Source organism: Gopherus evgoodei, chromosome 24 (genome assembly GCF_007399415.2).
Source record: "Gopherus evgoodei ecotype Sinaloan lineage chromosome 24, rGopEvg1_v1.p, whole genome shotgun sequence".
In the NCBI taxonomy this organism is placed as follows: Eukaryota; Metazoa; Chordata; order Testudines; family Testudinidae; genus Gopherus; species Gopherus evgoodei.
The window spans coordinates 3,759,656-3,786,197 of NC_044345.1; the positions used below are offsets into that span (position 1 = coordinate 3,759,656).

General features: G+C 54.0%; 2 protein-coding genes across 14 annotated transcripts in view; both read right to left on the reverse strand.

The window, feature by feature from the left end:
- INSRR (insulin receptor related receptor) overlaps nucleotides 1-18,844 on the reverse strand; it is a 41,903-nt gene extending 23,059 nt beyond the window's left edge. Inside the window, exons 1-2 of the mRNA XM_030542071.1 lie at nucleotides 18,730-18,844; nucleotides 8,158-8,709 (exon numbers count right to left, since the gene is read on the reverse strand). Of these exons, the coding sequence (XP_030397931.1) occupies nucleotides 8,158-8,709; nucleotides 18,730-18,844 (667 nt within the window). The remainder of the gene's footprint in view (nucleotides 1-8,157; nucleotides 8,710-18,729) is intronic.
- A 3,302-nt stretch (nucleotides 18,845-22,146) lies between these two features.
- Nucleotides 22,147-26,542, reverse strand: part of LOC115639271 (death-associated protein kinase 2-like) — a 31,741-nt gene continuing 27,345 nt past the window's right edge. For all 13 annotated transcript variants that reach the window (XM_030541770.1, XM_030541766.1, XM_030541768.1 and 10 more), the window contains 4 exons: nucleotides 25,106-25,151; nucleotides 24,568-24,657; nucleotides 23,900-23,983; nucleotides 22,147-23,260 (listed from right to left, as the gene is read on the reverse strand). In XM_030541770.1, the coding sequence (XP_030397630.1) occupies nucleotides 23,180-23,260; nucleotides 23,900-23,983; nucleotides 24,568-24,657; nucleotides 25,106-25,151 (301 nt within the window). In that variant the 3' untranslated portion in view covers nucleotides 22,147-23,179. The remainder of the gene's footprint in view (nucleotides 23,261-23,899; nucleotides 23,984-24,567; nucleotides 24,658-25,105; nucleotides 25,152-26,542) is intronic.

Genomic DNA, 26,542 nt, shown 5'->3' on the forward strand with positions numbered 1-26,542 from the left:
CATGCCCGTCGAGAAGCACAAGCACCCCAGCTGTGTGGAGATGCGCCGCTCCGTCTGCTAGTGTGCAGCAGCCATCCGACAGCCCCCTCCACAGATTTCACGGGAAGTCTCGGGGTCTGTCTACCAGGTTTCAAAGCAGGACTCGCTACAGGCAACACCGGGTCAGGGGATCTCAGGTGGCATTTGGACCAGTACCGTTATATGCACCAGCAGAGCTACCCTGGTATGGAGGCCTCCGGTGTAGGCAGCCCCCAAGGAAAGGATCAGAGCAGCCACCGTCCCTGGTCTGTCTGACTCAAGCCAGCTGGTTAAACCAGACCTGCTAGGTCATTACAGGTTGGGATGTTTTTCACAGGCACCTAACCCCCTTAGGTTTCTAATGCCCATTGACTTTCAGCTCCCTTCGGCTCCAGGGAAAAACTGAATCCTCATGTACCTCAAACCCCAATCAGAACTTCGACGGGCGTTCAACCTCAGAACCTGGATCCGGAATTGAATCTGGATCCACATTTTGCCAATGATTCACTCCCACCCCTCCCACCCATCCACACACCCCATCATTTATAATGTGCCAAAACCCAAATCCTGGATTCCAATTTTGGATTGTTCGATGTCCAGGCCCCCAAATTCTGTGACGTGAGTCCCTGTCTAGTTTAACACTCCAGTGGGGGAGAGGGGGCAGCTTAGTAATGAGAAAGGGGAAAAAATCTCACCTCCAGGCCTAGTCCAGGTCATTCAAAGGGAAAGGGCCAGAGAGGGGAGAGGTGGGTTAGGAGCAAGGCAGATGGTAGAGAGATTATGGGCTGGTTAGACTACCTGGAAATAGATGTTTGTAGTATACAGTGCAGCTACGAAATTGTGATGCTTTTTGTTTTCTCTGACAGGTTTCAGAGTAGCAGCCGGGTTAGTCTATATCCACAAAAAGAACAGGAATACTTGTGGCACCTTAGCAGTGAGCTGTAGCCCACGAAAGCTTATCCTGAAATAAATTTGTTAGTCTCTAAGGTGCCCCAAGTACCCCTGTTTTTTTAGTTTTCTGTGTACCGCCCCTTTAAAATTTCTAAGCAGCAACTATCATTTGCTGGAGGATTCTCTGCACTTTGAGGTCTTCAAATCATGATTTGAGGACTTCAATACCTCAGACATAGGTCAGAGGTTTGTTACAGGAATGAGTGGGTGAGATTCTGTGGCCTGCGTTGTGCAGGAGGTCAGACTAGATTATCATAATGGCCCCTTCTGACCTTAAAGTCTATGAGTCTATTCTGTTCTCGCAGTGGCTGCAGCTTGTTACCCAATGAGACACACACACACTGTGCTCTCCCCCAAGAGACTTCACTTTAGTTCTTTCTTGCCAATGGTTTTGCCCCTTGATCTAAAACGAAGTCATTTGAAGCTGAAAGTTAATACTTTTCCCTCTCTGTTTCTGCAAACTGTCAGAGCAGGGCACTTCTGTGAGCTGCTCACCAAAGCTAGTCCACTGAACTCTGGCAAGCCAGCTTCCCTACTTCTCTCAGTGACTCTTGTTTATTTGTTCCCCCGGTCCTGACACCTGTCAACTCAGGTGGCCAGCAGACGACACATGCTGGAAGGATTATCAGCAGTGGTGCCAATGAAATTTAAATAAACAAACTAACTGTTTTCTAAAAATAGATGCCCTCTAACAGGTGTCTAATCAACAGAATGCACGAAGGTGTGGTCACTGCAGGATGCGTAAAGGGGCTTATTCACGCAGGAGTCACTGGATGACGGTCTATGGCCTATGTTATGCAGAAGTCAAACTAGATGCTCATAGTGGTCTAGCAATTCCTAGATTTTAAGACTAGGGTCCATCTAACCCAGTATCCGGCCTTTCAAGGTGGCCAGCACCAGATGCTTGAACGTCCAGGAAACCCCCTAATGGACAACAGAGGTATAACCTGTTCACATGTGAATTTTTCTTCTTAACCCTTTCAATTAGCAATTGGCTAACATGATGGTTTACATCCCTTGTGCGTTTTTGTCCTCTCTCATATAAACATGAAAACACCCACTAACCATGTGCAAATGTCCAATCTCTTTTCTGAACCCTGCTAAGCTCTCAGCTTTGATAACGTCTAGTAGCACAGAGTCCCACAGGCAAATAACACTTTGTAAAGCAGCATTTCCTGGAATCGGTTTTACAACTCTTGCCTTTTAATTTCATTGAGTGCCCTGGGATGACAGGCCCTGCCTACGTGTGACTTTGCCACTCAATGGCTACACCGAATTCTTGCAAATAAAATCTTGAGGCTGCACCACACCCTCACCCTCTACACCCAGATTTTGTCCTGATATCACTGTGTCAGCGAGGGGGGTGATTTTTTACTGATATACTGTAGTTATACCAGCACAATCCCTAGAATGAACCCAGGTAGACCGTGACAAAGGTGAGTGGGGTAGCTTATTTCCCTTCCTCAACAGGAATAGTTATAAACTGCACGAAAGCACCTTCAGACCCGGACAAGCCACGCTACGGCCAGGTCTGCACTTATAATTTACACCGGTCAGGGGTGTGAAAAACCATGCCCACCCCAGCGATGTAGCTCTGCCAAAATGCAGCTTTGCAGACAGACGAGCATTTTGGTCGGCGTAGCTAACACTGTCTGGGGAGGTGATGTTCCTATACCAGCAGAAAAACCCATTCTGTTAGCTAATGCTGAGTCTACCCTGGGGGCACAGGCTCTGTAGTGGGGACATGGCCCCAGGGGTGTTTGTACTACCCCGCTGTAGTTAAAACAGTGCAGCTGCTGTGTGTAGACAAGCTCAATTTCTCTCTTATGCTATGAATGAAATCCTGGCCCTGATAGAGTCAATAGCAGACCTGCCAATGATTTCTCTAGAGGCAGAGTTTCACCCTATATCCATCTATATCAAGCACTATTTTATGTCCCATATTTTAGATTTATTATTATCCTGTAATAATATTGCATTCATATGTTTAACTACTTGATTAACATTTCGATCACTGTAATGCCCAGAGGCCCGAACAAGGATCAGGGCCCTGTTGTGCTAGGTGCAGGACAAAAGGATTTGAAGACACGGGGTCTGATTCTTACACCAAGGCCCCTTTTCAATGCCAGAGGGCCGTTTACCATGGGGCGTGGTGGATTCCCCATCACTGGCAATTTTAAAATCAAGATTGGATGTTATTCAAAAAGACCTGCCCTCAGTATTATTTTGGGGCAATTCTCTGGCCTGTGTTATGCAGGAGGTTCGACCACAGTTGCCCCTTCTGGCCTGGAGCGAAAAGGCAAATCAGACTCACAGTCCTGGCCCTTCTGAGTTTATGTCCATGTGGTGAATTGCAGCATCATGTTATCAACTTCATGAACACGACACTTTGACCACCTCACTTGCACTCTGCCCACTAGTCCCTCTTTCCCAGGGCTCCTTTTAAAATACACCAAACTTCCGGGCCAACTCTAAAACGCAGCCACCTCTGGGGCCAGGGCCGGCTCTAGCCATTTCGCCGTCCCAAGCATGGCGGAATGCCGCGGGGAGCGCTCTGCCGCTCGCCGGTCCCGCGGCTACGGTGGACCTCCTGCAGGCATGCTCCACCGGAGCTGCCTGCTGCCCTCCTGGCAACCGGCAGAGCGCCCCCCGCGGCATGCCTCCCCAAGCACGCGCTTGGCGTGCTGGAGCCTGGTGCCGGCCCTGTCTGGGGCAGTCTGTTGGCAGCTGTTCAAGAGCAGCACCGCCACTTAGGACAGGAAGCAATTCCCAACCCTGCTTGAAACTGCGGAAGCAATGGAGGGATGTGGGTCTTCATTACGCGCTGCGGACCTGCCCGCTGACAGCGCACCCTCTCTGGTTTTGAAAAGTGCCACACGCAGGCAAGAATTTGGTTTCAGCCCTCGTGGGGAAGGCAGAAACTCAGATACGCTGTCAGCGCATGGGCTCAGAGGGGAGAGCACCCCTCATAGAGCAGAGCCTTACCAATCCCTGCAGAACAGAACTCCCTAGCAGTACCCTGTCTCCCAGGGAAGCACACTGTCACGGAGTCACCGGGCGATGCTCTGGAACTGCTCCCCACCCAGCCAGGCAGGACTTTGGGGAGCCTCCTCTCCCTTGGAGCAGACTTGTTCAGGGCAAGAAGCTCCCACGGCTTCACCTCCTGGGTCTCTCCTTGGAGCATTCAGCATCCTCTGCCCCTCCGTGCGCTTCCCACAGCGAGCCCGCCCCAGCGGGGTCCTGGGGAAGCCACCGGGTCCTGCACCCCCACTTCGCAGTCAGACATGACTCTCAGCCAGCCAGTAAAACAGAGGTTTATTCGATGACAGGAACAGGGTCTAAAACAGAGCTTGTAGGTACAGCGAACCGGACCCCTCGGCCGGGTCCATTCTGGGGGGCAGTGAACCAGATCCCCCACGTCTGCACTTCACTCCTCGACCTGAGCCAGCTCCAGACTAACAACCCCCCCCAGCCCCTCCTCTCTGCCCAGCTCCTTTCCCGGGCCAGGAAGTCACCTGATTCCTTTGTCTCCAACACCTTCAGCTGGCACCTTTGCAGGGGAGGGGCCCAGGCCATCAGTTGCTAGGAGACAGAGTGCCAGGTATTTAGGTGCACTGGCCCTTTGCTCTGCCAGATACTTAAGAACTGCCATGGGGAAACTGAGGCACCAATACAGTATTCAGAGCAAACATTAAGAACATTCCTAGTTCGTCACATCTCTCCCCCCTTCAAGACCAAACTGAGCGAGGTCACTCCAGCCAGTGACCTGGGGAAGTTCAAACCCACCAATGTTCCCATGGATGCCCCAGCATCTCTCCCATTCCTTGGTGTGAGTTACACCAGGGCAGTACAGTCTCACGCCCTCCCTTAGGTCGGGTGTGCTTCATGGCACTTGCAGGCCGCATGTGGGAAGGTTTATGCGGCTTGAACCCTTTTGCTATCCCCAGTACTCCTGGGGGTCAAACTGGGACGGGGTCTTCTCCCAGCACTCTGGGCTGCGATTCGGGCTGTCTTGGTTAAGAGCCCCCATCTTGGCCTTGGCCAGCTCTGGGCTTGGGCAGCCGCTTCCCACTTTGTGGCCCAGACACAACGCCTCTGCCTTCCCCCCTTACACTTTCCAGCTTTTACCGTCAGTCCCACCTCCTTGAGGCAGCCCAGCCCCCTCTTCACCTGGGACACCTGTTCCTCCCGGGTCTGGCTAAAGATGCACGTTATCAGTGTCTGCCAGGGCCAAGTTCTCCATCACCCTTTGCTTGTCTAGAATCTCCCCCGGCCTAGGCATGGGGTCGGCATCGGACGCTGTGATGGCTTTAAGCTTCTGAGATCCCCCATAAAACCAGACCATCCTGTCTCCCTTGGGGATCAGCCCCCTGGGTGAGGCCCATGGGCTGAAAACGGCTGGATCCCATCTAAAGCCAGCATGTTCCTGACCTCTCTCTCCAGGATCCGGGTTGCTTTCCCAGTGACTCTGAACGGGGAACACCTGATGGGGAGATTGTCTCCCACCTCAGGGAAGAGATCCCCCCAGGGGGTCTTCCCCCTTCTCCATCCAATCCTCCCCCTTCAGGTCCAAGGGTCCCCTCACTCTCCTCCCATCCAGCAGCTCAAATGGGAAGAACCCTGTGGATTCCTGGGGCACCACCAGCTGCCTCCTGGTTCCCCCCAGTTCTACTTCCCCTTGGGGAGCCCATTCCCGGTACAGGAATCCCTCCTCCTGCAGGACTCTGTCCCTGCAGCCTTCCCCAAGGGGGTTTGCAGCGCTGTGGCCAGCAAGTTCCCTCAGCTTCTCCAAGGAGGGATCCCTCTGCAGCTCAGTCTGGGATTCAGCTGCTGGGGCAGGGAGTGGGGCCTGCTCCCTCTCGCTGGCTGGGCCTGGGGTCACAGCCCCCCTGAGCCCTGTCCCTGGTAGCTCCCTCCCTGCTGTGTAATCACTTCCCAGCAGCACATCTGGACCAGGCAAACCTGGTTGGCAGCCGACCTGCCCTGCCCGGGTGTCCCCCCACTCAGCTGCGGTCTCAGCTCCCCCCGTGCTCAGCGCTGCCCTTGCTGTCCCAGTGGGGGCAGGCAGCGAGCTCTCTGCTCTGGTCACAGCATCAGAGCCAGCGTGAGCCCCCTCTCCGGTGTGCAGGGGGGCGGGGAGCATCTCTCCCTCCCACTCAGCCCCAGGGGGCTGGTTACAGGTAGGCAGGTATCCTGAGCCCAGCAGCCCCTCCCCCCTGCCAGCCAGGTCATTTGCATTTTCACTGACCATTTCCATCCTAGCCAATTGGTTCCCTGGATTTGAATTCAAACCCTCGGCCGTTACAGGAGTGGGGGCTGGATGCTGTCCCAATGGGAGACAGTCACCCCCCAACAGGGCCTCCCAGCCGATATCTGGAGAACCCCAACTACCAGCCAGCCTGACCCCTCCTGGGTCATAGGCAGGGCGAGGGGCTTCACCCCAGGGAACTTCACCCAGGTCCCACAGTCCCTCAGCATCTGGGGTTACACCACCACAGTTCTCTCTGTCCCAGGGTCTCGCCCCCGCAGGCGTGTTTCCCCACCGACCCCTGGGCAGCCCCCTATGTCTCTCTGCTCCACCATCGCCAGTCCATGCTGCTGCTGCTTCTCCTGCAGCTTTTCCTCGGGCTCTTGCTCTCTCTCACGGTCCTCTCGCTCTCTCGGGCTCTGCTCCCATCTCATCCATCTCCGATCCCCTGATGGGGAACCCAGTCGTGAAGACCCTAGTCTGATTGGGGACCAGACTCCCGGGGATGCCTGGCTGATGCTCCAGCTGCTCCCAGATCCTCTTGTAGCCCCATCTGGGCCAGGAATCTGCTCCTCGGAGCGGTGCTTCTCCTCCAACTGCACGATTAACTGTGCCTTGGTGAACGTCCCCATGCATAACCCTCTCTTTGTCCACAGGATCACAATGTCCTTCTCAAGGAGATGGTGATAGGCCATCACTTCACCATTCCCAAGTGGCTCTGGACTCACAGGCCTGTGTGCTCTTGGCTCCCCCATGGTTTCCAGGATGAACCCCTGGTGTGCCAGCCCTTCTCGTGATCACCACCTCTTTGCCAGGGTCGAGCTGCAGACTCCTCCGCCCCGGGACTGCTCCTGCAATCCCCAGGGGAACCCTGCTACTGCAAAAATCCTTCTCTCTCCCAGGGTCGAGCGGCAAGCTCCTCCACCCCTGAGACTGCTCACTGCAGTCCTCAGGGGGACCCCGTTACTCCAACAGTCCTTCTCGCTGGTCGCACACTCCCAGAGGTTAACTGCCCCCTGAAACCGTCCCTCTCTGAGCCTTCAGCATGCCTGGTCCTCATTATCCCTCCTTTGTTTTACTGCTCCCCAGTCACTTACTGCAAGCAGCGCCATTCACGGGGTGCAGTACATCCCACCACTGCCACCAGTTGTCACGGAGTCACCGGGCAATGCTCTGGAACTGCTCCCCACCAAGCCAGTCAGGACTTTGGGGAGCCTCCTCTCCCTTGGAGCAGACTTGTTCAGGGCAAGAAGCTCCCACGGCTTCACCTCCTGGGTCTCTCCTTGGAGCATTCAGCATCCTCTGCCCCTCCGTGCGCTTCCCACAGCGAGCCTGCCCCAGCGGGGTCCTGGGGAAGCCACCGGGTTCTGCACCCCCACTTCGCAGTCAGACATGACTCTCAGCCAGCCAGTAAAACAGAGGTTTATTCGATGACAGGAACAGGGTCTAAAACAGAGCTTGAAGATACAGCAAACCAGACCCCTCGGCCGGGTCCATTCTGGGGGGCAGTGAACCAGACCCCCCACGTCTGCACTTCACTCCTCAACCCCAGCCAACTCCAGACTAACCACCCCTTCCAGCCCCTCCTCTCTGCTCAGCCCCTTTCCCGGGCCAGGAGGTCACCTGATCCCTTTGTCTCCAACACCTTCAGCTGGCACCTTTGCAGGGGAGGGGCCCAGGCCATCAGTTGCTAGGAGACAGAGTGTCAGGCATTTAGGTGCACTGGCCCTTTGCTCTGCCAGATACTTAAGAACTGCCATGGGGACACTGAGGCACCAATACAGTATTCAGAGAAAACATTAAGAACATTCCTAGTTCGTCACACACACACCCTCTACTACAGCCTCAACACCACCACACGGTCTCCCATCCCAAAGCAAAGCTGCTTAGTTTACCAAGTTGGCCAAGCACCTCAGAGCTGGAGCAGGGTAGACACCTACCTTTCTGGCAGTAGCTGGATGTCCAGCAGCGATACTCTAGATGCCCGTTGACGTTGGTCTGGACGCAGGGCTTCTCCACGTCCAGGATGCCCGGGCACACGTCAGCACACTCCTCCACCTGCTTGTTGCTCACGATGTAGTTGTTCTCTACCGAGTCGAGCAGGAGCAGCCCCCAGTCAATGGTGGAGATGTGGCAGAGCTCCTGGTTGCGTTCGATGCGCACCGAGCCCCGCAGGATATCGGTCAGGCTATGCAAGCCGATATCCCTGAGGTGGGGCATCTCGAAGATGACCAGGGCATAGTTGAAGAACAGGTTAGTGCCCCGGATGACGGACAGGTTGGGAAAGAGGTCACGCAGGCTCTCTAACCCGTAGACCCGGAAGAGGAGCAGGTACTCGGTGATCATGATGAGACGGGGGAAACTGAGGCCACAGAAGTCCTCGGCGGCGGTGGTGAACATGAGGAGGATCTGCAGGTTGCCCTCGATGATGGTGCAGTTCTCCAGCTTCCTCAGCTGGGAGACGTCATTGCGGATGTCCATGCTACTGCAGACTGGAAAAGAGTAACACAAGGCATGAACCCTCCAAGCCAACCCAGTGCTTAGGGCTGGGCCTTGGCCTCGATTTTGGGGAACTGGCCTTCAATTCCCCACTCTCTTAGACCCAGCTTCTCACTGTTTCATTTCAGGTTGGGTCAACAGTAGTTACTACATCCAGCTGAACCGCTGCCGTGCCGCATGGGAGATGTGGTTCTAGGTCTGAAATGCTTCCATTCTCCCTAAGGGACTCTGCTCCCTGGTAGGACTACATCTCCCATGATGCATCACAGTTTCCAGCTGTGACTGAATTGCCACAGTGTGTCTTGGGAGGAGTGGAACGGTTCGGGAACAGGGCCCATAAAGGAACATAAGGGCATGAAGGATACAGAACTACAGCGCCCATGAAGCACTGTGGTGGCTCTGGCGGCCGTAGCGATTAATGTTGACCCGAAACAAAACATTTAGACATTTCCAAATGGACAGAACTCTCTTTTCTACAAAGTTTTGATATTTTGCCCTTTTGTCCCGATTCAGCATGAAAAAAAAATGGTCAAAATCCCAGAATTTCCCATAGGATGGAAATTCTGTTTTTCTCTCCACTCTGCAGCACTCCGAAGTGTGCGAGGAAAGCAGAGCTGGCACCATTTTAAAATCGATTTAGCTCAACCCAGCAAATAACTGGATGTAGGTGCAATCAGAATGATGGATAGATAGATAGATAGATACAGATGGAGACAGATAAATTAGGGGGTGGCACAATAGATAGATAGATAGATATGGCTACAGAAAAGTAGACAGATAGATACACGTGGTGACAGAGGGTATGTCTACACTGCAATGTAAGCCCAGGGTTAGCGGGACTCAAGGCAGCTTGAATTCAGGGCTTGAAAGTCTACACTGATTCTTAGTGGGTTGCTAGATTAGAAGTGGTGCCTGTTAGTTATTTCCCCATAGCCTCTCAATGGAAGTTTCCAGCTCCTCTGGACTTCCACTGGTTGCCTCACCTAGCACTCCACACAGTGGGCAAGGGCTGGTACCTGTGGGAGGGAGGGATGGAAAATCCCAGCAGCCGAAGGCAGGTGCCCTTTGTAGCTTCCCTTCAGGCAGACGAGCCTGCAGGGAGCAAGGGACTGGGCCACCCTAGCGCACACTGGGCCTGGGGAACCATGTCCTCATGTGATGGCAGCTGGATCAGCCAGAAGGACAGACTCTGCAGGCCAAGGTGCATTGGGAGCTCCAGCCAGCTCAAGATGAGCCCCAACCCCCTGGACAGTGGGAGATCTGTCCACCAGTCCCCTCCCCTTTGTATCACAGTAGCATGTAGGTCAGTGATTCTCAACCTTTTGGACTGGTGACCCCTTTCACCCAGCAAGCCTCTGAGTGTGACCCCCCTTATAAATGAAAAACACTTTTTAATGTATGTGACACCATTATAAATGCTGGAGGCAAAGCAGGGTTTGGGGTGGAGGCTGACAACTTGAGACCCCCCATGTAATAACCTTGTGACCCCCCCTGAAGGGACCCAACCGCCAGTTTGAGAACCCCTGATGTAGATGATCCAGCCTCATGGGGCTTTGATCCACCAAAATCAGAGTCCCATTGTGCAAGGTGCTGCGCATATGTGTCATGCGAGACATTCCCGTCCTCAGAGAGCTTACAATCTAAAGATACAAAACAGGCAAAGGAAGGGTGATTATCTCTAGGTTACAAATGGAGGAACACTCGTATTAAGTGATCTGCTCAAAGTCAGCCAGGCAGCCTGTGGCAGAAGAGGGACTGGAACTCAGCTCTCCTGTGCCCCAGGCCAACGCTCTAACCAAAAACCAACCTTCCTCCCTAGAGCCTGCTGTTGGCACACCTCTATAATCCAGCCACTTCCCCCCCCCCCCACGATCCGCCCACCCACCCTGCATTTCCCTCCACCCAAACCTTGATGAGCACAGATGGTCATAAAATATGTCTGCACAGCATAGTGGTAACATATAAGACAGCATGGATCAGTGGTTAGAGCACTCAGCTAGGACACCGGGGACCTGGATTCTATTCCCAACTCTGATGCTGGGTGATCTTAGACAAGTCACCCCTCTGCCTCAGTTTCCCCACCTGTCAAAGGGGGATAATGATACCGACCTCCATTGTAAAATGCTTTGAGATCTACTGATATGGTGATATTATCATTATATGCTGAACCAAAGGCCCAGGTCCCAAACCACCTAAATTTTGGAGATGGGAGGGAGTGGTTTGCAGTAATTGTCTGAATTTTGTGGTGCTGGCCTTTATCTGTACAATGAGCAGCACCAAAGCTCCATGTTGGATCTGAATGAAAAAGTGTTTGGGTTTATTTTCCCCACCCTGTCCCTGCCTCCAGGAAAATTTTTGGAATGAAAATGAAATTTTTCCCTGGGAAATTTTGAAACAAAACTTTTTCATTTCAATTTGATTCCAATCAAAATTTGAGTCATATTGAAAAATAACCAGCCCTTTCATTCCAGTGTTGGGAAAAAAATAAGTCATCTTGAATCTAAACCTTTTGTTTTGTTTCAAAATCTCCCCGTGGGAATAATCAAAACTTCCATTAAAAAAAAAAAAAGACATTTCCCAGTGGAAAAAAGTCAGTTTCGACACCACCCACCCTAAAAAAATCTGAGATTTTTTCATCAGGAAAAAGGTGTAGTGGAAACATTTGAGTTGGTTCTTCTCCACATACAAACCACCCAATCTGAAGGGGCGTTGGAACAGTTGGTGTAAAGGAGGTGCAGAGAGCCATTGAACCAAACTGCAAACCCTGCCTAGGATGGAAATCACTTCCAGCCAGGGGGTGAAGCAGCACTCCTAGTTCCAGCCCCTCTGACGACCTGCCTTTCACAGCACAGCTCCATCTTTAGCTAGCACGCTGCTCCAGCCTCATCTGGCTGGTAGCAACCATCCGAGCTCCCTGGCATCTGATTTTCTCATCCCCAAGCACCTCTAATCTGTCTCCCATGGCTGATATTTACCGAGGGGGATAAGTAACCTCCTGAGAGGTTATTCTCATTAACCCCCCTCTCCCAGGCCAGCATTGCTAAATAGGTGTGTGTGACACCAGGACACACACAAACACAGCATGTTCTCAACACCCCACGCCCAGAGAACGTGCACTTTCTGTCCCACACAGGCATTTCTGATGTGTTGCCCAATGGTTTTATATACACATTTCCCAATCAATTAGAGGAAGGGTGGTCTTTGGGATAAAGCCCTGAGCAGGACATCATGCAATCCTCAATTCAACTCCCAGTTCTACCTCAACTTCCCCTGCACGAACCTGGGCTAGGTTCTTGATGCCTCATTTCCCAGTTAGGACAATACTTCTATCTTGTCTTGCTATGTACAGCCCCTAGCACAACAGGACTCTGGTCTCGGCTGGACCCTCAATGTCCTATTGTAACGCTCTGAATAACTGATTCTGGCATGTGCTCTGTGCTTGTGACTTAAAAAAAAAAACCAAACCAAATCCATTAAAATCACACATTGGGATTAAGTTTAAGCACTGGTCCCAGCACCACTGTTAAACCAGCAGGGCCCCTTTACATAAAACAAGGGTCAAACAGAATATGATTTTTAGGAATAGGTTTTGCTCATCTGCAACTGCAACGCAAATGAGTTATTTAGCATCTAACCATTCACATTATAGAGTCAAATGTCTGAAGTATACTAAGGTCAGGTGAGCACATTATGACACATTTATGGATTATGAGAATTATGGACATTCAAAAAACCCAAGCAAACCAGAAGTGCATTTCTCCCTGACTAGCATCCACCAGGGAGCTAGCCCACCACAGGTATTCCAGACAACTGCCCCGCGTCCTTTACCCTTCTGAGACCTGTCGTGGAGGCCCACTCCGTTTACTATGTCTTTCAACAGAGCCTTCAGCCCGGTCTGCTCAGAGGGGACAATAGATGACCCAGGGCACTAGGTGCCAATTGCAGAGGTCACTGGTTCTTGCACCATAACCTGCCGGGCGCAGCGGCTCTGCTGTCCTCTTCCCCTTGGCTGAGACGCCTGTAGACACCAGCCTGGTAGTTGCTCGTGGAGAAAGTGAATAAGGAAAAGTTATTTACTTGTTCCCATAATATAAGAACTAGGGGCCACCAAATGAAATTAATGGGCAGCAGGTTTAAAACAAATAAAAGGAAGTTCTTCTTCACACAGCACACAGTCAACCTGTGGAACTCCTTGCCTGAGGAGGTTGTGAAGGCTAGGGCTAGAAAAGCGTTTAAAAGAGAACTGGATAAATTCATGGTGATTAAGTCCATAAATGGCTATTAGCCAGGCTGGGTAAGGAATGGTGTCCCTAGCCTCTGTTTGTCAGAGGGTGGAAATGGATGGCAGGAGAGAGATCACTTGATCATTGCCTGTTAGGGTCACTCCCTCTGGGACACCTGGCATTGGCCACTGTCGGTAGACAGGATAGTGGGCTGGATGGACCTTTGGTCTGACCCAGTCTGGCCGTTCTTATGTGAAGGACTGAACCCAGTTGCTAGTGAGGACTGTCCCCGGGACTGGAGCTGGGGGTCCCCTAAGCCCTATCCGACTGTAATACTGGATACTCCCATAAATGTTCTTTGCTGGAAGAAACTGCCTGAACGCTCTCCTGCTCAGAACAGGCCAACGTCCAACTCTGCAGGCCCCTAAGCCTGTCCGGCCGCTGGCCAGGAAATTCACCCAGGGTCTGATACTAGAGACCAGCAGGCAGGGAGCTGCATGCCACCCACCCCATGTCTTCCCATCCTGCCACTCGGCATGGAAACGACATGCTGGTCACCAGCTTGACAGAGCAATGGGGACATATGGAGACCATACTTCCCAGCATGCAATGCTCCATCAAGAACCAAGCCGTGGGGCAGTAGCTTCGTCTAGGGGGCAGTCAGGAGAGAGCACTGCATGATGGGCTATGTCATCCCCATGGCTAGCCAGTCCCCCTTGAGTTTCTCACGCGGTCAAACTCCTCGAGCACCCTTCTGGCCCCAGATACCTAGGCCACTCCCCGTTCACACCGCAAGTGAAACCTGACGCCAAGTTATTACCGAGAGAACAGTTTTTAGGGCAGCCTGCTTTCCAGCACAAAATTTACAGTAAACACCAAAAATTAAACACAGTGAACTTGGCTTCAACCCTAAACACACCACCTGCCAGGAAAGCTCTTCCAGAGGGAAGTGGCAGCTGCCAAAGCTTCAGCAGGGAGGATCATAGAATACCAGGGTTGGAAGGGACCTCAGGAGGTATCTAGTCCAACCCCCTACTCAAAGCAGGGCCAATCCCCAGACAGATTTTTCCCCAGACCCCTAAGTGGCCCCCTCAAGGATTGAACTCACAACCCTGGGTTTAGCAGGCCGAGGCTCAAACCACATGGCTCAGGGATTTGGGAACCTTGCAATAACTTAAGGGCTTTATTTCCCGTGCCCGCCTCAAGCCCCATGTTCTGTCAGCTCCTGGAAGGGAGCCGCCTCCTGGCTGATGGTTCTCTATTTCTCCCCTGCCTTGTGTATCGGGCTATCATTTACACCTGTGCAAAACCATTCCCAGCCTGCTCCTCCGCCGGTGGAAATCAGCAGCTTTGGCCATTCCTGCCAGTGCAGACGCTGAGCCCACGGGCTGGGCTGGTGGCAACGTTGTACCCAGTTTGCCCAGGTGGAGGTGCCAACCCAAGGTGAGGAGCAACGGAGCAAAGCTGGCGGAGCTCACGTTTCTTTTCTCCTTTGCCCCATTTTGCAGGGCCGGGCTCTTTCTGCCTCGCATTTCGGGCCCGCCGCCAGCCGACTTTCAGCGGGCATTGCCGGTGACACATGTCAGAGCCAGTAGTTTGGAGCCACCTCCCAGCTCTGTTTGGAGCAAACACGCTTTTCAGTTGCAGCTCTGTTATTACTGTGGTCATTCATTAACCCCCTTGCCCTCTGCCAGAGCAGGTGAGACGCTCGAGGTCCCCCCGCTCGCCAGCCAGCAGATTGTGTTTTGACTACATTTTCTTTATTCGTTTCATCGACACTTTGCTTTTCATCCCCCAACACAATCTGTGCCCTGTGCAGCTTCAAAAGGAGATGCCAGGTGCTGCTATTTGATTCCTCTCTGTTTGCAAATACAAAAGGTGTTTCAGGTCCTTTTATTCCCTGACTATAAATCCAGACAACACGTGCGAGGCAGCAGGCGATTGTCCCCGAAGGTTGTAAGCACCAGATATTTTTATATACTGTAATTTAGGGCCAGGCCGCTGATTGCATCTCTGTTCCAGGAACTCCTGCCCAGCACCGTCCCCCAGAGAAACGCATAGTAGAATGACATATAAATGTTCCAGGGTCACCTAGCTAACTCCCAGAGTAACCCACGTCTCTACAGTATTGCAGTGAAACTCACCAAGGACATTAGAGACGGTGCCTGAACCTAAACTCCAGAGGAAAGATTACAGCTTGACACTAAAGAGGGAGGGCGACCTAGTGGTTAAAATGCTGGCTGACGAATCAAGAGATCTAGATTCAATTCCTTACTCTGGTCCCAACTCCCTGTAAGCCTAGTCACTAAAATTGCCTGTTATCCTACAGCCAGCTACAGAGTTAGCAAAGCAGGCTGCACAAAATGCAGAGCGATAGAGAATCAGACCTTCAGTTTCCCCACACGTAACCCCAGCTGACAATCATTCCTTTGTCTCTCTGGGCTTTTAGACCATACACTCTTCAGGGCAGGGATCGTCTCTTACAGTGGGAACGTACAGCCCCAAGCACAATGGGTGATGAGCTCACGTAGGGCTGCCGGGATACCAGTTATTATATATGAGTGACAGGGATGGTTCACTTGATGATTCCCTGTTCTGTTCATTCCCTCTGGGGCACCTGGCACTGGCTGCCGTCGGACGACAGGACACTGGGCTAGATGGACCTTTGGGCCGTTCTTATAGTGGCCCAGGCACTGTGGGAAAGATGGGGTTTTAACCCCCCAGACTGGGGCTAGTTCCCATCCAGGGTTTGTATCGGGCTTTTTACAGCGACTCCTGTCTCAGGGTAATGAGCGCCAGGGCACACGCCATGAGAAGCTTGGATCTGGAGCCAGCACTGAGATTTTGATCCAGCTTTTCTTTCCCCCGGCAGGAGTCAATGGGTCAGATCCCCAGCTCCACTGGCTAATCCATTTGGCCCAACAGGGTCCAAGTCTCCTCCTATTTACACTCACCTAAATCAGAAGCGATTCCCACAGCTGCTTTCCCTGTTTACGACGCCCCAGCAGGTCTGTTCACACTGGCATCAGCCAGCTGCTCAGAGTGGGGCGAGCCCCAGAGGTGAGATCCTGGGTCCCCTTGATGTGAATGGCAAAAAATTCCCACACCCCTCTGCACTGGTGACGCCGGACGCCCCCCCCCCCCCGAGTCTGGGCATCCGTCCCTGCCCCACTTGCCCCTGCCACAAACCACAGCCAGCAGGAAAGGCAGCACACTCAGCCATGCCTGAGTCACTCCTCTGAGGCCCCGATCCTGCCTCATCTCCCACTAAGGGGGCAGAGGAGCTGGGGGGAGATGCTCAGAACCCAGCAGCCTTCCCGTGGGACTGGAATTAGGGAAGCACACAGCTCCCATGCAGGGTCACAAGGGGCATGGCGTCCTCCCAGCGGCACACCGGCATCTTCCCAACAGACACCCCAGCGGTGCTCTCTCCCCAGGTCCTGGCCTTTTGGGCAGACAGGCTCCCAATAAATAGGTAGGTAATAAAAAGCCCCAGCCCCAAAAGCCACGTTCTCTATTACCCAGCAGCCCCCAGGACCCAGCACAGCATTCTGTGTTCCTAGGCCACTGCTCCAACCCAGCCGTCCATCCCCTGTCACCCCCAAACCCCTGCGGCTGCATCCTCCCTGGGGTCCAGTGACACCCCCCCCCTTATAACAGCCCTTAGTCCTGCTCCACACCCATCCCCCTGAGACTCTCAAAGGGCTCCCCACACACTCATCATTAGTTCATCCTCCCCCCCACCGCAAGATGGGTCAGTATCATTCCCCATTACACAGATGGGGAAACTGAGGCACTGGGAGGGGACGGGACTTGCCAGGGAGGCTGGGCAAAGCCAGCACTAGGAGTCAGATGTCTAGATTCCCACCCCCCTGCTCTCAGCCTACAGGCCACTCTCTAGCAGATCTCAGGGGTCTTTACCGGATTGCAATGGCCTCTCTTTCCAGTCCCTATGCCCAGAAATAGCTATTCCCATCCCGCCTTGCTCCCCACATCTCCAGGAGACAGTTTGGGATTTTCTCCGATCTGCCTCACTTTACTGCATCGGGAGCAGCATGAGGAGCAGGGGTTAAACTCTTGCATTTGATTGCAGCCCCGCTGATGTCTTTGTTTCAATTCCTCCAGCCCCATCTTAGCTACAATTTTCCACTTTCACGTCTCTTTCCATGATTCCCTGCAAAACTGAATTATTTATTGCCTGGACTCCTGCGTTCCTCGCCCCACCAGATCAACTTCTCATCACCAATCAAAAGCCCAGTAAGAACCCAAATAAGCAGCTACCACCCCCCACCCTGCCCCAAAAGTTCCTGCTTATTCCTTTTTGCTCCAGAACCTGGGGGCGGGGGGTGTCTCTGTGTTTTGAAGTCAAATGGCCAATTTCTCAGGGACACTGTTTCATCCTTACACTGAAAAATGAGGGACTCAGCATTAATTGATGGTGAAATTTCAGTGTGTTTAGCAACAAAGGACCCTGGAAATTACTAGACTGTTTCAGAGCACGGGGCCCATCTACCCCGGTATCCCGTCTCCTACTACTCAGCGCAAGCTGCTTCAAAGGAAGGTGCAGAGAGCCCTGCGGTTATGGGAGAATGACTGGGAGTTACAATGGGCCATTTTGTTCCCTCCTAGGGGTGGCTGGGCCACGCAGAGCGCAGCACAGGTTCTTTTAGCTCAGGCTGTAGGCAGGCAGACGCCTTTTGCTCCTGAGATCCCAGCTCCAAATTACCGTGCGGACCTGGAGGCCCCATTTCATTAGAGGCTGCATGGACACAACAGTCAGAGACACTCCTTGCCCCTGAGAGGTCACAATCCAGGTAGAGACCAGCAAATGGAGGAGGGTCGTCCCCACTTTACAGATAGGGAAATTGAGGCATGGAGCAACAATGTGACTTAACCAAGGTCACACAGAGAGTCAGCAGCAGAGCTGGGACCTGTCCCCCGCTCTCCCAAGGTCCATTATTATTTTGCTATTTGTATTACAGTCACACCTAGAATTAAAGCACCCATTGTGCTGGGTGCAGGACGTACACACAGCAAGAGGCCATCCCTCCTCCAGGAAAGCTTACAACCTCAGAAGACACATGTGAGACAGGAAACAGGCACAGAGGCACCCCTTCCCCTAACACACAAACTAGGGCTCACCCCCTGAAATTACTAGGCAGTAGGTTTAAAACAAACAGGAGGAAGGTACTTCACCCAACACACACAACCCGTGGAACTCAATGCTGGTGGATGTTGTGAATGCCCGGAGCATAACTGGATTCAAAAAAGAATTAGGTAAATTCCTGGAGGTTAGGTCCATCGATAGCCATTAGCCAAGATGGTCAGGGATGCAGCCCCGTGCTCTGGGTGTCACTGAACCTCGGACTGCCAGAAGCTGGGACCAGATGACAGGGGCTGGATCACCTAATTGCCCTGTTCTGTTCATTCCCTCTGAAGCACCCGAGACAGGCTAGACACTAGATGGACCATTGGGCTGACCCGGCCCAGCTGCTCTAACGGGATTTGCCCAAGGTCATGGAGCAGGTTAGGTGCAGATCCGGGAACAGGAACCAGGATCTCTTGCCCGCCAGCCTTGTGCTCCATCCACTAGCCCCCCACTGCGTCTGCAGACCCAGCCCGCTGCCTTAACCCTCGCCTCTGGGTCACCCACCCGTCCCATCCCACACAGCTCCACCAGGAGAGCGTCTGCTGAGGCTGCGCACCCCCAGCCAGCCAGTTTAGTATAGTCTCTCTCAGCGACCCAGGAGCGGACTTTCGAGGTCTGCTAGCCAGGCTAGGGAAACTTACTTCCAGGGGTGGCCAGCGCGGGCACAAGTGGGACGAGGCTGAGCACCAGCAAAGCTATCCCAAGCGGCAGGCGGCAGAGGGATGACGATGCCGCTGTCTCCTTCTCCACCCCCATGGTCAGTGAACAGAAAATCCCCCGGCTGTTCTCCAAAGTGAGGCAGAATGCACACACTCCCTCGCCCCCAGCAGCTCCTCTTATGGGGCGGAAAGCAGGCGCCACCCTGGCTGCAGAGCTTGGGAACAGAGGGACCCGAGCGCCTCCCACTTCATTCCCAGGGGACCGGCAGGGACAGCGCCACTCCTTGGCCTTCACTGCAACTGGCCTCGATTCACCTCACTCCGGGCTTTAAGGAGAAAGCCCCCAGCTTCTGCACTCCCCCATTTCCATGCTGCATGCATAGGGCTGGGCGAGCAGTCGAGCTCTGAGCGTGCACCGAACAGCAGACCTGGGCGCAGACAGCTGGGTGGAGCTGCCTCACGCCCGCCCCAAGTGCAGCCAGGTGAAACTCCAGCCAAGGGGCAGGACCAAAGTGGTCCCACCTTCGCCTAGGGGCCCTGTCTCCTTCCACCGCTGCCCTAGCTGGGTTGCAGGCAGGGTGGTGGCATGGTGCGAGCTGCCGGGCCCCACGCAGGCACGAGGGGCTGGGCTCTGGTTCACTTTTGTTTTTGATTGCTACATTCAAAATATTTAGCCTGAAAACTGAACCGAGATGGGGTTGGACCACGGCCGGGGGGGGGGGGGGGGACTTGTTTGAAAAATAAGGAGCCAGAGATTGGCCAGGGAAGAGAGATTCCCTCAAACGCTCCAGCTAACTGGGAGGCGGGGGTTGCAGCCTACAGCCCCAGATCCTCCACCAATCAACTGTACGACCCCCTAGCAAGTCTCTGAGCCTCAGTTTCCCCAGCTGTCACGAGGTTCATGATAGCGGGTGGAGGATTGGGATGCTGCTGCTGGGGGAACGTGGTGTGACCCTTCATTATGGATCAGCACCCAGCTGCCACAGGGATGGGCGCAATTGCAGAGAGGCCACTGGACATTTTCCCCCCCCCCAAAAAAAAAAAGAAAAGAAAATTCAGGGAAAACTTTCAAGGCCAACGGGATTTTTTTTTTCTGCCTCTCATTTCAAACTTCTTGTAGAGAATCCCTGCTTCCCCCCCGCCCCCCGCAATCCCAGGCGAAGGAACCTACACAGTCTTGCTCAAATAGCCCACACAACCAGCAAACGGTTTGGTGCAGCTGGAGCAGGGGTCTTTGAACCACTCCTGTTGTACTAGGCACGAGCAGGGCCTGAAATGGCCAAATCTTCTCCTGCCCCGGCCAGCTAGATTGGCCCCTCGCCCCTTCATGAGCAGCAGCAGAGGGGAGATGATGGGCCCTTTGCAATGCAGCACTTACCCCCATCCCACAGTGAGATGTCAGGCCGGGCAGGGGTTCTGGAAGGGCAGTGGAGCAGGAGAAAAGCTGGCCTGATGGGTGGTTTGCTTTGAACCCACTCGGTCGCCCCAGCTTGTGGGATCCAGCCACAGCACAGTAACTCGCATTCCCGCACCCTCACCTTGGATCAGGGCAGGGGTGGAGAATCCCTCCAGGATGGAGCAAGCAGGGGAGCTTTCTGCCAGTGACACAGCTTTGACCGCTTTTGTCAAAGGAACTTTTACTGGCACAGGCAGTAACTAGCTGGCAGCAAATTTTCGAGGCAGAAGGGGCGCATTAGATCTGCACTACGAGGGACTCTCCCTTTCAGCTTAACGAAACAAACCACCACTGCTCTGATCAGCTGCTTGGCATGGGAGAAAGCCCCAGCTGCCTTTCTCCTTGAAAATAGTAACCTGGGGTTTATGGCAAACTGCTTTTCTGAGTCAGTGGTTTCAAGGAACGGGCTTTCCCACCTGCCACCTTTCTCCCAGGCGTGAGCAGCCAGATCCACACCCCCGGGAGCGCCAAGCCTGCAGACAGAAGGCTGCAGATTTGCACAGGTGATGAAGAAAGGGGGGGATTTAAAACCCCTCTGCCTGAGCAAAGTGCTCCACTCATGTGCTCTGAATTCCCAAGCCCCCTGCGGGGCCCTGTGCGCAGTACAACTCCGCTCTGAGATTATTGTGCTTTGTGGTAGCAGTGCCCAGCGCACTGGGCATCACTCAGAAACCTGAGTGGCCGCTCTGAATAGGGATTGGCAATGGTGGCCGTTACCTTTGCCAGCAGCTGCAAATCCAGCTATTGTCTGCATCCACGTCCCCCTTCTCGTTCTGCACACGCCCCCGGGAGGGCAGCCACAGAGGGCAGAGCGCTCGCCCGCAGCAGTTCGCGGCCCCCCAGCGTGGGCCAACTTTTCAGTGTCATCTCCACCACTGTCCCCGTAAGGCAGAGGGAGGCCGTAGGCCCCAAATCCGGACGGCCTCTTATCCTCTCTATTGTCACTGTGGTTGAAAAATGTGTCTCCGGCGTCTGGACCTTAACCAAGAAACGTGGAGCTTGACCAAAAAAGCATTGACTGCCCCTGCCAGTCAGCACCCGTTCCATGTTACGTCCCTTTAAGGGACACGCCCTGCCCAGGTGCTGTCTGAGCGCTGCTCCTTCCTACCCTTCCAGGGACAGGCAGGCCATTAGCCAGCCAGCGCCCTAGTGCGTGAGAGCCGTGGGGCTCGGTCCTGAACAGCACCAGCACCCAGTTACCAACCATCCAGCTGTGGAGATGCCAAGCACCATGGGCGGGGCTTTAGCGCCACCCAGGGAGAGCCGGCTCTGCTTGGCTGATTCGAGTCAGGGCTGCAGAGCATGGGCAGGCCAGGCTGATTCCTGAGCCGGCTTCACACGGGGGGTTAGAGAAGGGCAACTAATATGATTAGGGGTTTGGAGAGGGTCCCACATGAGGAAAGATTAAAGAGGCTAGGACTCTTCAGCTTGGAAAAGAGGAGACTAAGGGGGGATATGATAGAGGTCTATAAAATCATGAGTGATGTGGAGAAAGTAGATAGGTAAATAACTTTTCCCTATTCCCATAATACAAGAACTAGGGGTCACCAAATGAAATTAATAGGCAGCAGGTTTAAAACAAATAAAAGGAAGTTCTTCTTCACGCAGTGCGCAGTCAACCTGTGGAACTCCTTGCCTGAGGAGGTTGTGAAGGCTGGGACTAGAACAATGTTTAAAAGGGAACTGGATAAATTCATGGTGGTTAAATGGCTATTAGCCAGGATGGGTAAGGAATGGTGTCCCTAGCCTCTGTTTGTCAGAAGGTGGAGATGGATGGCAGGAGAGAGATCACTTGATCATTGCCTGTTAGGTTCATTCCCTCTGGGGCACCTGGCATTGCCCACTGTCGGTAGACAGGATACTGGGCTGGATGGACCTTTGGTCTGACCCAGTACAGCCATTCTCATGTTCTTATTGCAAAGGCACCCAGAGCAGGCAGGAGACAGGGGAGACGCTTGGCACGTTTATTTCTTTACAAATAATCAGGCAGATGGGGACTGAGCTGGGAAGATATTCCCCAGGCAGCCGGGGAAGGAGGGGGGGGTCTGGCCTGCCATGCACCTTAGGCCAGCACATGAGGGTTTGTGGGGTGCTGGGGAAGGGGCATCCACCCAGCTCTCAGGCTGCCCCTCAACAGCTGCAGCTGGGTGAAGGCACCTGGCACCATCTTGTAGCCGCTAGCGCAGCCAGAGCCGCCATCCATGCCCCCACCAGGGTACCGCTGGGGGGCAATGGGCAGGGTGGAGTGGGGAGGGGAAGAGACTCATATTAACCCTATGAGTGCTGGAATAAACAGAACCCCTAACACATTGGGGCAAGTACAAGGGGGGTGGCCAGCTGGATTAACCCCATGAGTTCTAGAACACAGTGTCTGAAGGGGCAGAGGGAGAGGTTCCAATTAACCCCATGAGTGGCAGACAGAACAGCCACAGGGGGGTTTCCTATTGGAAAGCATAAGAGGGGTGCAGAAAATGCACCCTGAAAGGCCCCCGTGGCGGTGGTGGGGCTCTCTTTGAATAATGAAAGGGTCAATAGCAAGATCTCTTCTCCCACACTCCCACTACCTTGCCCCCCAGACATGGTGACTGGGTGCAAGGGGCTGCAGGCATCACCCCAGCCTCAGCTTCTCCCGATGACATGTGTTCCCCTTTCACCAGCTCCATCCACAGCCAACTCCCTGTCCTTGGGTGTCCAGATTAGAGGGACATGGAGGGAAGGGGGAAGGAAGAGAGGCAGGATCCCATTTCTAGTCCCCTCCCAGCCAGTCCCTGCCGCCCAAAGTCAATGCCCCTTCTGCCATTTAGGCTTCAGCAGACAGAGGCCAGCTGTTGGGGTGGGGCCCAAGGGTGCCTGATATCACAGGGCCATGAGCATGGATCCCCCCTTCCCCACTTTGGGGGCTTTGGCTGCCCCCCCCAGCTGATGCAGAGGGGGGGCAGCAGGAGCATGCTGGAGTCTGTCGTTGGGGGACAGGTCTCAAGAGCAGCTGCTTCTCCGCCGGCGCAGCAGCGTCACCGGGTGGGTGGCCTCATCCTCCTGGTCACTCTCGCAGCCACGCTAGAAGAGGGGGAGGCACCAGAGAGGGTCAGGGAGGGGATAGGATGGAGGGCACATGATATACATGTACACACCTGAGTACAGGTGCACACCCAGACTCTCGTGCCCACAGACCACTCCCCCTGCACACCCAGGTCCCCCGCTGCACACGTCCACACACAGGCCCCCTGGTGCTCGCTCTCTTGCCCTGCCCTGCCCTGGCAGACCCTGCACACGGCAGGCAAGGTCGATGCCAGCTCTGGGCACCCAGAAGCAGCCGAAGGGCCGGCAAGAAGTGTTTCATTAACTAGAGAGCGGCCGGCCAGCAGCAGCCCTGACTCTAAACCCCCAGGGATGCCGGGAGCTCTGTCAAGGTGGGGCCTATTGGGTACCTGGATAATTAATGCTACCCTGGGCGCTCACCCCACCCCCAATGCTCACCCCATAACCCCACTCCAAACCCTCCGACATGTGACCCCTGACGCTCCCCCAACTTGGAACCTATCCCACCACTCCCAGCCCAGAACCCTGCCCCAGCCCATTCAGCCATCACCCCACCACCCCCTACACAGGGAGTCCGGAGCGGAAGGTCCCCGGCGCTCTCCGCCCAGAGCCGCCTGCACAGGGAGCGAGCGAACGAGCTAAGCAACACGGCCTCACCAGAGTCTCATCCTCCGTCCTCTGGCCACACAAGAGCTTCAGGCGGCAGAGCCGGTTGCAGGCAGACACCATGTTGTAGGAGAGCTGGGAACGGGGGAAGAGAGAGGGAAAAAAAAAAACCACGCAATAAGCAGCTTAAGGCAAAGGACCCTTTGAGCCCCTGTGCCCACATATAAGGAGGGTCCCCACACACACACAAACCAAGGAGCAACGTCCCCTATTAACAAGCCCACTGTTATGCGGCCTCTTTCATGTTGAGGGATTTCTTCCCGGCCGTTAAAATGCAGCCACCTCTGGGGTGGAATGCAGCAGCCATTGGAAAGTTTAGGATGGGAAGCAAAGAGGGATCCTGCACCCAGCTGAAATGAGCCAGGGGATTTTAGGTCAGGGAAATGTAGCCAGAGCTTGGGGCTTGATGCCTCTGTTGTTTCAAAGATGCCAGGGAACAACGAATAGTCTTCCCCTAATGTCACACCTGCAAGGGGCAAGTGCCCCCAAGGGCTGCCCTGGGGCATTGGGGTCAGCGGGTTGGTGACTGACCACGAGGGGGGAGTGCCCCTATGAGGAACCCACCCCCTGCAGCACAACACCCCCTAGCGCCACACTGGGAAGGGAGAGTGCCCCCTGAACCACCCCGGCTGTCCCCGGAGGGACAGGGGCAGATTTACCTTCCATTTCCTGCGGGCGTTGAACTTGCGGAAGTTCTTCATGTTGATGGAGGAGCGGCTGCGGTTGGTAGCCTGCTTCCGGCTCAGGGGCTGCCAGGGGGCAAACACGTGAGCCGTCACCCCCAGCCCCAGCTCGTGCCCATAGGCAGCAGGGAGACCCCGAGCCGGTTTCCCCGCAGAGATCTGACTCCTCATGGGGCAGAAAACGGCCCCCTCCAAAGGCTTCCCTGCCACTCAGGGCTCATCCCACATTCGATGGCCCTGGGCCAATGTTCTGCTGCCAGGCACCTACCTGCTGCCTCTGCGGCCTGCCCCCTGTCTTTGGCTTTGCACCAGGCTCCATGCCCTCCCCCCAGCCTGGCCCTCGGGGAAGAACAAAGCTACCAGGAGAGGCTGCCCTGACCCCCAGGGGCTGCAGCAGGACCCGCAGAAGGACCCACCGGACACCGCCGTGGGCATCCCCCTGCTTGCTAGCCTGGCGGTCCCCACCTCTCCACGCACCCCCACGTCCACCTGGAAACGCAAGCAGCCCCCTCACCTTGATCCACGGGTGGACGAGGCTCTCGGCCGCACTCATGCGACTCCTGCAGTGGGGAGAACAGGAATCGTTTGCTGCTTTCCCACCGGAAAAGAAAAATCTTTCCCCCTCCTCCTCCCCAGGCTAGTGAAGGGATTCATGTAGGGATTAATAATAAGAATTTTAGTTATAAATTGGGGACACATCAGTTGGAAGTAACAGAGGAGGAGAAGGACCTCGGAGTATTGGTTGATCACAGGATGACTAGGAGCCGCAAATGAGATATGGCCGTTAAAAAAGCTAGTGTGGTTTTAGGATGCGTCAGGCGAGGTATTTCCAGCAGAGATAAGGAGGTGTTAGTACCGTTATATATGGCACTGGTGAGAGCTCATCTGGAATACTGTGTGCAGTTCTGGTCTCCCATATTTAAGAAGGGTGAATTCAAACTGGAACAGGTTCAGAGACGGGCTACTAGGATGATCTGAGGAATGGAAAACCAGTCCTATGAAAGGAGACTCGAAGAGCTTGGCTTGTTTAGCCTAACCAAAAGAAGGTTGAGGGGGGATATGCTTGCTCTTTATAAATATGTCAGAGGGATTAATATTAGGGAGGGAGAGGAATTATTTAAGCTTAGTACCAATGTGGAAACAAGAACAACATGGATATAAACTGGACACTAGGAAGTTTAGACTCAAAATTAGACGAATGTTTCTAACCATTAGAGGAGCGAGGTTCTGGAACAGCCTTCCAAGGGGAGTAGTGGGGGCAAAAGACATATCTGGCATTAAGACTAAGCTTGATAAATTTATGGAAGGGATGGTATGATGGGAGAGCTTAATTTTGGCAATTAATTTTGGCAATTGATCTTTGATTATCAGCAGGTAAGTATGCCCAGTGGTCTGTGATGGGATGTTAGATGGGGTGGGATCTGGAATTCTTTCCTGAGTGCTGGCTGGTGAGTCTTGCCCACATGCTCAGGGTTTAGCTGATTGCCATATTTGGGGTCAGGAAGGAATTTTCCTCCAGGGCAGATTGGCAGAGGCCCTGGAGGTTTTTCGCCTTCCTCTGCAGCATGGGGCATGGGTCACTTGCTGGAGGATTCTCTGCAGCTTGAGGTCTTCAAACCACAATTTGAGGACTTTACTAACTCAGACGTAGGTTAGGGGGTTGTTATAGAAGTGGAGGCGTAGGATTCTGTGGCCTGCTTTGTGCAGGAGGTCAGACTAGATGATCATAATGGTCCCTTCTGACCTTAAAGTCTATGAAACCCCAGGCCCTTTCCCTGTCACAGTGCTTACCCACCGAGCACTTCCTGCCCTGCTGAGAACCTCCCGCGGCAGGAATCTCTCCCCCGCCCCCAGAGCCATCTGCCCAGCCCGCCCATGTCCCACACAGTGCAAAGGATTCAATCGTCCCCCTTCAATTTGCCCTCACGTCCCCTCTGTGCCAGCCCCTCTC